The following is an 11,666-nucleotide window of genomic DNA, read 5'->3' on the forward strand; positions in this document are numbered from 1 at the left end:
AAGATTCTTTTCTCTGAAAACACTGTCAACTTACAGAATCATGAAAGAAAACATGTAAGACAGTTGTCATCTGGAAAAGAGAAAACTGTTACGCATAAGAAAAATGCCAGCCTTGGGTTGAGTGGAGAGCCCTCAGCGTCTGTGAGCACTGTGGGCACCGAGGCCTCTCTGAATGAAAGCCCCAGCGAGGGCAGCGAGAAGGCCACCAGTCAGTCTGAGAGCAGCGCTGACGCGGACAGCGAGGCCTCGGAATCAGAAAGCGCGCTAAAGCCTACCATTCTGCTTGGACCTAGTGGTGAATCCACTGTGCACCTGGGTGGGCGCCTTCCCCAGCCATCAGCCAGGGAAGTACCACGTGCCAAGGAGACCGGCAGCGGTGATGAGGGAATGGCTGACGCGATTTCTCAGCTTTGTTTGAGCAGCACTGTAATTGGAGATGGAGATTTTGACAGAGAAACTCAGCCACTGAATGTTCCAAATAATTTTTCAGAGGAGAAATATATGAGGTCGCACAGTCCCCAAAATGCTTTTCAGACCCTTTCTCAGAGCTATGTAACTACTTCTAAAGAATGTTCAGTTCAGTCCTGCCTCTACCAGTTTACATCCATGGAATTACTAATGGGGAATAATAAGCTTCTCTGTGAGAGTTGTACTGAAAAGAAACAGAAATACCAAAAGGAAACCAGTTCTGCAGGTAAATTTTTAGCTTAATTTGTTCTTGTGTTATTGTCGGATTACCAGTGACTAGTGGGTTATAGATCCCAAGTGGAGGAATCTGTGACCCTTCTTTTCATACTTGAACTGCTTGACACAGGAACTGTCTTATTCATAATTGTCCTCAGCACCTAAGATACTGGGTAAGTAGATTTTTGATCACTTTTCAACCAATTTTTGTTGAAATAAATCGAAGAGCAAGAAGTATGTACCTTTGTTTTGAAAATGCAAATCCAGCCTGGGATTTAGCTCAGTGGTGCCACCTGCCTTGTAAGCAAAAGGTTCCAAGTTTGATCCCCGGTACCCCCCGCCCCAAAAAGGAGAGAAAATGCAAATCCACATAATTTTATTTGAGGGAACTAGCTATTGAAAATATTTCTGAAAAAAATGTTCCAAAACTTTTGGTTGTATCTCCAGGGAGTTAATGTCTTTCATAAATCCCATCAGTCTGTTGTAAGCTTAAGATGTGTTGAAAGATTTTAAATATTTGTATGCTATGAAGGTAGTCATATAATGACTATGTTTAGTTGACCAAGAAAAATGGGAAAGGGAGGATTGTTAAGTAAGAAATTCTCAGTGTGCCTCGTCTTAATTAAATAGTTGCTTTAAAATGTGGGAATTACTCTTATTCAGGTATGACAAAGCCAAGAGATCAGAAAGTGGTTGCAATTGAAAAATACAGTTAATGATTCCCAAGAAATGGAGAATGCCATACTATACAGGGCCCTGTGGTGGAGTACTGCGATCAGTCAGGAAGAGAATATAGTTTCTGAGGGAAGAAACTGGTAAGGCAGGGTAAAGAAGACTGTATTGTCTAGTTCCAATAATTTATCTTGAGTATAGGGGCTATCTCTAATTAACTGGTACCTGGCCCTGGGGTGATTAGGCAGCAGGATAGTGGCCCAGAATATAATGGTCCAATAAAGGATATTGATGGGATATGGATTTGGGAATGTTGGTGTGCATATAAAATATGCATATTAATCGTTCACTGTCTGGGAGAAGCTGTCCCTCCAGTGTCAGCCATGCTGTAGATATCAAAGCATCAGAATAAAGACATGCTTAATACACTAGTAATTTTTTAAAAATCGCTAGATGGGAGAAGGGAAAAATACCACTTTAGAGTTCCATATGCAGTTGTCCATATTCTAAACCTGTCATAAATCCTTTGTAACAGACTTATTGAAATGTCCCATGATTACCCATGTTGTGGATTCTCCCTTTGCTGCAGAGTAATAAATTCAACTTATTAAACTATAGTTGTGCTTCTGGTTGTGTTTGGCTGAAGGACACTTGTACAAGTTACTCCTAGTCCATCTGCTTTCCAGCTCCCAAAGTTCTGTGGCAGGTGTCATCTCTCCTATTCTTTGTCATTATGTGCTTAAGGAATTCCCTACTAAACTTTCATTTTAGTAGTCTTTTGGAAAGGAATAGAGACACCTGGTAATCAGAATTCCAATTTCTTTTTTTTTAATTGAATTTATTGGTACATTCTAGGTAGACAGTACAGTTACATTCATTACTGGGATCTTGTACCTTTACATGCCAGTCCTACCCTCCCCACCTTCAAACAATTTAATTCCATTTTTACATTTTCTTATATTTTTTCCTTTTCCCTTATTCCCCTTTCCCTATCCTTCTCACTGTCCCTACACCTTTGGTCCTTTTCTTCCTATTTCACATTGCTAATTGCCCCGTTAGGACCAATTTCTTTAATGTTTTAAAAATGTAATACAATGCTTCTATATGTATAAATGTATATATGATAGATTTTTACAAATTTATTGTATTTTATACAGAAAAGAAAGCAGAAGGAGTTTATACTAATGCGAGGAAGCAATTGCTCATTTCTGCTGTTCCAGCTATCCTAATTCTCCATCTTAAAAGATTCCATCAGGTAAAAATCCCCTTAGTAACACTGTAGTTTCCCGCATCATGTGTGTTTTGCAGAGCACTAAGTCCCATTAGAATATTGTTAAGATTAGAGAGTAATTTGTTGAATTAAAAAATTGTCTTGATGGATTTCAAGCCATAAGAGTTTACAAGATTTTTCTGATTAAAATTGTTTAATTCACAATAATTGAAGATTTTGGCAGTAGAAACCTTAAGTGATACCTCTAAATGGCATATGTCTGTGTGCGTTACTGGAAAATAAGTTTTATTATGGACACTTAAAAGCAGCCAAGAAAGTACACAGGGGTGGGGCGGCACACACCTGTAATCCCAGCACTTGGGAGGCTCAGGCAGAACGATTGCTGGTAAGCTCAAGGCCAAGCCTGGGCTACACAGTGAATTCAAGGCCAGCCTGGACTGCATAGTGAGACCCTGTCTCAGAAAACGAAAAGCAAGTCAAGTACACAGGGCTTTCTGAACTCTCACTCAGGACCCCCAAAAAGGGTGCCTGAGGGAAAACAACACTTAAAAAGGCTCCAAGACAGGCCTGTATTTGTAGGACTTCATAGTCCAGGGCAGCTAAATATTTTTAATGTGTCAGATTTTTTCCACTTATTTGTAATTTTAATACAATGCCTTTTCTCAGTGAGTTTTTGTATTTTTAAATTTCTTTGGAAGAATGAATAATTAAAATACTAAAAAAAGTTAATTTTTAAAATTTGTTTTTTAAAACAAAACTGTAGTAATGGAATGAATTTGATTAGAATTACCAGCAAATAAAACATGAATACAATTTATTTTATTTTTTTTTTTGGTACTCATGAATACAATTTAAAGTTACTATATTAAGATGAAGACTTTCAAATCAGTTGGGAAGGGGGCTGGATTTATTCAGGAAATGTATTAATTGCCTTTCCATTGCTGGGACAAATACCTGACACCTGTAACTCAAAGGAGGAGAGGTTTAATTTGGTTTATGGTTTCAGGTTTCAGCCCATGGCTGACTGGCTCAGTGGCAGAAACAGAAGGAAGGGTGTGGTGCAGAGCTGCTCACTTCAGGCAGCCAGGAAGCAGAGAACAGGGCAAGAGTGCAGGCAGAAGGGTGTAGGAACAGCCTAGCAGTTCAATCCCTAGCACCACCCACACACAATCCCATAAAGGTTCCTTCTGATTTGTGTAATGTATGCCATTTACTTTTATTGATCAGGTTTTTTCTTTTTAATGAGTGGATATTATTGAATTTTAGAAATGAAAAGGATTTATAATCCATTTGTACTTTTTTTTTCCATACCTGGGACTGAACCCAGGGCCTGCACATGAGCTACATGCCCAGTCCTTTATAAAATTTTTAAATTTTGAAACAAGGTATTGCTAAGTTACTGAACTGCTTGGGCTAGGCTTAAACTTGCACAAAATCATTCTGCCTCAGCCTCCCAGAGTGCTGGAATTATGGGTGTGCACCACCATGCTACTTGGTACCTGTTTTTTGCCTCAACCTAGATGAAGTCCTTAAATCAAGTACACTGTTAACAAGTCATTGAGTTAGGCCTAGAACACCAAGGTCTTGGCTTTTTACTTGGATACATTTCATGATAGCATATGTTTCAGTAGCTTGGCTTTTAACACGTTAAATTTATTTTTCCATAGGTGTTGAAAAGGAAGTGCAAGTACCCTATTGTTCATGGTTCAATACCCATTTAAATGAATAATCTTTGCAGTAATTGTTTATGAAACCTAATTTTTAACTTAAATCATATCAGTTGTGGACTCTATTAGTCATATTTATTTAAATTCTAGAATTCCTCTTAGTTTTAACACAGTGCTTTAGACTTAATTTTGTTGCATTAAAAAACACTTTTAAAAAAATCTTTTTAAGGCTGGCATGAATCTTCGTAAAGTAAACAGACATGTAGATTTTCCGCTTACACTTGATTTGGCACCCTTCTGCTCTGCTACCTGTAAGGTACTGTATATTGGGGAATTTAATCAACTTGCTATTAATAAGCTAATAAGCTTAAAGGTATTCTGTGCATTATTTATTAGCTCTGCTTTGATTCATTGTTTTTTAAATAAACTTCACCTCTAAAAATGCAGTTAAATCAGTAACTTGTGGCACATTTAATACACTGGATGTGACCTTTGGGAGAAAGATAAGGCATGATGCTTATGAAGATAGAAGCTGTGTGTAAATGTATTATAAGCTGATAGTTACTGAGAGAAGTGATCAGGTATTGTGCTCTCTCTTTCCTCGTAAATGATCTGCTTAATCAGTAGTCAGTTTAGCATTTGTGGAGTTCTGTATCTTTTGCAAATCAAACCAATGTGCTGTTTTTCATGTGTGCCACTGAGAGGAGTGTATTTGTCAGATGAGTACGATACTTCAAAATGGCTAATGCCTTACTAACTGATATAGAGACTAGTCATACTACTATACCTCTAGGTATAGAAATAGGTTTACAGTCGCTTGTACTTTATGTAAGAACTGTGATGATAAAAGTGAGTTTTTCTTGAGGGAACCACTTACAAAGTAACCTCAAGTACTGCGCATGATTATTGTCCAGAAGTCCAGGTTTGATGATAAATACCCAAATGCTGTTGAACTTTACTTTCTCAATACACTGCCCAGTCAAAACGAAAGAATTTTAAATGCTGTTTCCTGGTAAATCTAATTTATCTACTGTGGAAAACCAGCACTATCTGTCAAGTGTTAATACTTGGTATGCTAGAATTTAATAATGTGTTAAAAATAATAATGAAATCCAGTAAGTTATGCTAAATTTATAGGAACATTATATATTTTAAAGTACCTATTAAGGGGATTTCTAGTGTGCACAGAGTTAGGCAGAACATTATAATGAGCCTCCAGTACCCAGCCCTAGAACCTCAGGTCTGAGCACATCCTCCATTTCCCTGTTACTCTTTGAAGTGTCAGGCATCATTTCACCCATAAATGTTTCATCTATAACATAAGAAAGACTGTCTATCTTTCTTAAAAAAAACATAACTACAGCATCATTTAATGTAATTCCTTCATGTCATCTAGTGTACATATATACAGTTATCTCCCAAATGTGATTTTAAAATGAGTTAATATCTATATAAAGGCCATGTGGTTCTTTATGTGGTTTCTCCTCTTCAGATTCTCTCCCCTCATTTGCCATTTAGTTTTTGAAGAAACTGGGTTATTTTTCTTGTAATTGCCTATAATTTAGGTTTTGATTGTCTTCTTTATATACTACAAACCGGTAGTCAGACCTAGAGAAACTTGAGTAGATTCAGGTTTGAACACACCCCCTCCTTTCTGGTAAGGCTGTTCTGTGGAGGTATTCTTTTCTAAATCTCCTTCATTTATTATAGTACTAGAGAAATTCCATTTATCTTCATTTTTATTCCTTCAGTTTTTTATTTTGTTTTGCTGTGTTTATTTGAGACAGGGTCTTGCCGTGTAATTCAGGCTGGCCTGGAACTCACATCATATCTTCCTGCCTCTACCTCCACAGTGCTTCTTTTTATTTATTTATTTTATGGTGTGGTTCTTACAGAAAAGGAAGGATAAATGCTTGACTCTTTCTAAACCAGTTTTTAAAATAATGAAGTACTGTACTTCACTAAGTATCCTCAAACTGTGATTAATTTATCATGATGAATTTCAGGATTAAATAGACATGTTTCAATATATTACATTGTTCTTTTTATGTTCTAATAGATTAACTGATATATCCTTGTTTGACCATTGAATGCCACTTCAGGCTGTCTCCTTAGTCATTTTGACATAACCTCAGTGGTTTCGGTCAGGATGAGTTATGTCACCTGCTGGATATATTGTTTTTTTGTTTTGTTTTGTTTAGTTTTGTTTTTGAGGCGGGGTCTCACTATGTAGTTCAGACTGGTCTTGAAGCCCATGCTGGCTTCAAACTTGCAGAGATCCTCCTGCCTCAGCCTCCCAAGTGCTAGGATTACAAGCAAGTGTCACCACACCTGGCTATATTATTCATTTGTGCACTTTAAAATCTTTCCTGTTTGGAGATTGCTTTTTAAAGTTTAATTTTGTTTAATACATAAAATGTTTATATAATTTCAAAGCCAAATGTATCAAATGCATTAAACAAAATAAATTCAAAGAAACCTTTTTTTCTCATGTCTATTCTATCTTCTTCCTCTTTACTTTCATAAAATTTAAAAAGTATGTTTTACTCTTCATTTTAGTTTAGTTTAGTTTTTTTTTTGTTTTTTTTTTTTGTTTTTTTTTGTATTAGGCATTGAACTTGGGTCCTTGCATTTGCAAGACAGGTGGTGGCACCACTGAGTGCTAAATCCCAGGCCCTCTTCTTTATTTTAAAATGTAAGCAAGAGCTGGGGATGTAGCTCAATGGTGCCACCACCTGCCTCACAAGCACAAGGTCTTGAGTTTGATCCCCAGTACGGAGAAACACACACACACGCACACACGCACATGCACATGCGTGTGCATATATGTAGATTACTATGTATATTTTCATCTCCCTCTTAAATAATGGTAGCTTATACTATATATCCCTGTTTTCTATTTTGTCTTATAAGCTGAAGGATATTTCATAGAACTAGTTATAGTCTGCCCTCCACTTCCCCTACCTCCCTCTCTCCATTTTTTTGAATTTATTGGTATTTTTAAGGTATACAGTACAGTTAAATTCATCACTGGAATCTTGTACCTTTATGTGACATCTTGGTTCTCATTTTTTCCCCATACCCTCACCCTTTCTCCATTTCTAAAGCAGCTAATAACCCTATTGGGTGGATGCATCACAGTTTATTTAATTAGCCCTTAATTTATGGATGTTTGAGTCTATTGGAGTCTTTTGATATTATAGTAATCCTGTTGTTAATAGTCTGATGCCTTTTAAAATTTTTTTCCTCATGTCCCTATGGGTTAGAATCCTATAAATCAGATTGATGAATCCAACAACAATAATATATAGAACTTAGCTAGATAGTATGAAATATCACTGCAAAAGGATAGTTCCCTTTTGTGTTCCACATACAATCTCTGCAAGTACCCTTTTGCCCCCACAGACGACCCAGCAGAGTCTTGTCAAGCCTAATAGTCTGCAAAAAGTATCTCAGTGTAGTTTTAATAATACATTTCTCTGTTTTAAGCAGGTTATACATTTACTTGCTTTTTCTTACAATAGCATTTCACTAAATGTTCCTAACCTCTTTTTTTCCCTTTATTTAAAAGAATGTAAGTGTGGAAGATAAAGTTCTCTATGATCTCTATGGCATAGTGGAACATAGCGGTTCAATGAGAGGAGGTCATTACACTGCTTATGTGAAAGTGAGACTGCCCTCCAGGAAATTACTGGAACATATCACTGGAAAGAAGAGCGTGCCTGGTATGCCAGCCTAGTATACTTTATTCTTTTTAAAGTATATTTTATTCTTGAAAATAAATGAATTTGTCCTTTATTGGGAAGAAGTAGGTTATTATTTCACAGGTACTTCACCTAGATTCACTTTATTAATGTTAAGTGAAATTACCTCTAAGAGTGCTTAATCTCAGAGGATCTAATTATCAGACTGTACCTAGTAGGTGATATAAAGTGACATACGGCTTTTCAAGGTATTGAGTAATATTTAATAATAACCCCCCCAAAAAAATCCAAATTTAATAACAACCAACATTTTTTGAAGGCCTTCCAGGTCCTCCAGATGGAGTTGGAAATTTTCTGGCTTTGCTTCTAGATGATCAGAGTAACTTTGTTCCTTTCCTGCCATTTAGTGAATTTTTCTTTTCTCTGAGCAAGTCAATATTTACAGAACTAATATTTCACTAGATATTTAAATGAAAGAGTTACTAACTGGAGATAATTATTATTTACCCCAGTAATATTAGTGCTTTGAAAGAATTAGTTCATTTTGGAAAATATTTAACCCAAGAAGAAAGAGACTCATACAATAAGATCTATCACTAGATAAACACAGTCTGTAATGAATAAGTTGCTGTTTATACTTTAAAGGACATAAAACATACTTACTGTAAAATTCTCCTTTTTATTTTGGTAGGTTTGAAAGAACTGGATCGAGAATCGGGAGGCCAGTGGGTCCATGTTAGCGACTCTTATGTGCAAGTGGTTCCAGAATCGAGAGCACTTAGTGCACAAGCATATCTTCTTTTTTATGAAAGAATATTATAATTATTTTAATTGTTAATTAGTTAACTCACTGTTATTTGAATGCTGCAGTAGTTAACCATAATATGTTATGTGCCTTTGTAATCTCTCTTCTGTAGGGAGAGCATATCTTTCAACAACGCTTTAACTTTTTTTTTTGTCATTTTGGAGAATGCTTTTAAAGTCAATTAAATTTACTCAGTGATTTCAAATTAGTATCTTAAATGTAAAGACTTTTTTTTTTTCAAAAATTTGTCCTAGGGGACAAAACAGTTTACAGCAGTAGAATAACGTCTTTATGATATGGCTCATCATTACAAGCATTCAGAAATGATCCTGGCTAAATGAAATCACTCCTTAATACAGTGTTTCTGAAAGGTGGTTAACACCTTCCTGATTGCATGTAATATACCCTGTGCCATTATTTACTTTTTTTTCAACATTTTAGCTTTTTATACATTAGCCATGTTATAAGCAATCATACTTCACATTTTACATGCTTACTATTTTTCATAAACATTAAAACAAATTTATAACTGTTAAAGAGAAAGTATTCATCCATGTACCACTCCATTTAAAAATCATCTCAGGGCTCTCCTGTGGTATATGTTTATCACTATTGGAAAATATTGCTATACCTATGTGAACTAATGCTTAATATAACATAGTTATGTCATATTCTATGATTCAGCCATATAAAAAGTGTCACTATAATTTTAGTACTGTGGGTTTACAAATAATTATTGCTTAGCTTATTACTTTGAAGTTTTGAAAATATTGAAACATTTTGTACACATACCATCTGCAGCCCATTTGTGGAAGAGTTAGATAATTTGTAAGTGGTTGGCCAGGGTTAAAATATAATTACAGATAATTGTAATGTGCAGAATTGGTAAATAGAAGTTGATAATCTATATGGCACCATAGGCTGCCTTTGAAATACAAGTTACCAAATTATATTTGTAGATGATAGAGAATTATATTCTTATACTTACAGAGAAATAAAATGCATTTTCTACTTCTGTAATTCAGTGAATATTAAACATTGTTTTAGGGTATAGAGATCACTTTTGTGGGTGTCTTCAAGAAGCATCATTTAAGTTTCAATTTAACTTTTACTTTTTTAAGAATTTAAGTTTTACTTTACTGGAGCACAGAGCAGGTGCTTCTGTTTTAAATAAAAGCAAAAATATGGTAGTTTTCCTTCTTTAGAATACAAGTTACTAAGCTCACAAAACTTGGCATGAAAAATACTACTACTGCTTAGGCCTAAATTTCAAAAAATCATGGGTACTTCAGGGTTATATTACTGAATCAAAATATAATAGCATGGTTCAAGCATCCTAATCATTAGTGGCAATGGATTATTCTATAGGCAAATATTGGATAATTTCCTAGAAAACGGGCAATAGTCGTTGTATATAATGTGGGGAAATATTAGCCAAACCTGATCCTTTGTAAAAAGTAAGTCTATGTACTGTATATGTATGTATATGACATTATCAAGGTTACCATGCTGCCTTTTGATATATGGATGAATGAAATTATAACTAGTATTAAAGATAGTAATAATATATGATACAGAGCTTTAAAATGTTGCATAAATTCTATTTTTAAGGTGTTGAAATTTATATAGTAGTGTTTATCTTCTTTAATAGTGAAAATGAAGAAATCTATCTTTGTTAATATGCAAAAGCAGATTGTGTCATGTGAAAGGTAAATTTTTTTTTTTCTGGGTATGGTGGTGCATGCCTATAATTCTAGTACTCAGGAGTTTGAAGCAGGAGGATCACTGTGAGTTTGATCACTATGTAGCCCAGGCTACATAGTGAGACCCTATCTCAAAAAAAAACCAAAAAACAAAAAAAAACTAAAAGAAGAAAAAGGTAGTTTTTAGTATTTTCTGTTTAACTATAATCATTTAACATTGAATATTTCAGTAATAGAACAGTGTATTTTCTGAAAAATATTAAATTTTTAGCTGGATGTGGTGGTGCATGCCTGTAATCACAGCATGTGGGAGGCTGAGGCAAGAGGATTGCCACAAGTTCAAGGCCAGCTTCACCTATGTAGTGAGTTCAAGATCAGCCTGAGTGAGACCGTCTCAAAAAAATAATTTTTTTTTTAGTTTTCTTTAGTCAAGTAAACCATCCTGGTAATTGCCAGTCCACCCCCCTCAATAAATATAAATAATACTGCCTCATTTTTCTTCCAGAAAAGACTATTAAGAGGTATGCATTTTTCATTGGATAGGTATCTGTCTCTTGTTTCAGATAGGTTATCTAGCTAGATGCCCATACTTAGTGTGAGTCACGTAATGTGAGGACACTATTTTACCATCTTTTAAAATGGAAAGACCTGTACAAAATTGAGACCTTATTCTAGAGCAGTGATGGAGAGCCTTTTAGAGACTGAGAGCCTGAACTGCAACTCAAAACCCACTTATTTATTGCAGAGTGCCAACACTGCATTTAAACCTGAATATTGAGGGTTTCCTTTAGGAAAAGCAACTGTTATTCGACGCTGGGCTGCTGGGGTGACGTGGCTTGCATGCCTATATTGAGGGCTGTGTGTGCCTACTGCAGCATGCATGCACTGTCCTACTGCTTTTATTTTCATTTTCTTAGTGATAAATGAGCTAATTCTGAAGTTTATTTTTTTATGGCCTAGAATTTATGGATGAAGTTTTATTGTCATCTGAAAACAGAAAACATTTGATTTTGATACTAGGAATTTCCTAAATATGGCTTTGTAATAGAGAAAGCATGTTCAATTACACATTAATCCACATTTAAATTTTGTTTTTATTTTGAAGTTTTCCAAAGTAAATTTGCAGGAATATTAAATAGTGAGGCTACTGTAATAACAGTATCCAGATCACCTCAGGAAATAGTATAAATAAACAAGTGT

The 11,666-nt window shown here is 35.3% G+C and overlaps 1 protein-coding gene across 2 annotated transcripts in view; it reads left to right on the forward strand.

The window, feature by feature from the left end:
- The window catches only part of Usp45 (ubiquitin specific peptidase 45), a 60,091-nt gene extending 49,557 nt beyond the window's left edge, over positions 1-10,534 (forward strand). For both annotated transcript variants that reach the window (XM_010637370.3, XM_010637371.3), the window contains exons 14-18: positions 37-694; positions 2,514-2,611; positions 4,484-4,570; positions 7,826-7,979; positions 8,650-10,534. In XM_010637370.3, the coding sequence (XP_010635672.1) occupies positions 37-694; positions 2,514-2,611; positions 4,484-4,570; positions 7,826-7,979; positions 8,650-8,780 (1,128 nt within the window). In that variant the 3' untranslated portion in view covers positions 8,781-10,534. The remainder of the gene's footprint in view (positions 1-36; positions 695-2,513; positions 2,612-4,483; positions 4,571-7,825; positions 7,980-8,649) is intronic.
- The last annotated feature ends 1,132 nt before the right edge of the window (positions 10,535-11,666 follow it).

Source organism: Fukomys damarensis, unplaced genomic scaffold (assembly GCF_012274545.1).
Source record: "Fukomys damarensis isolate Sample0158 unplaced genomic scaffold, DMR_v1.0_HiC HiC_scaffold_14, whole genome shotgun sequence".
Lineage (NCBI taxonomy): Eukaryota > Metazoa > Chordata > Mammalia > Rodentia > Bathyergidae > Fukomys > Fukomys damarensis.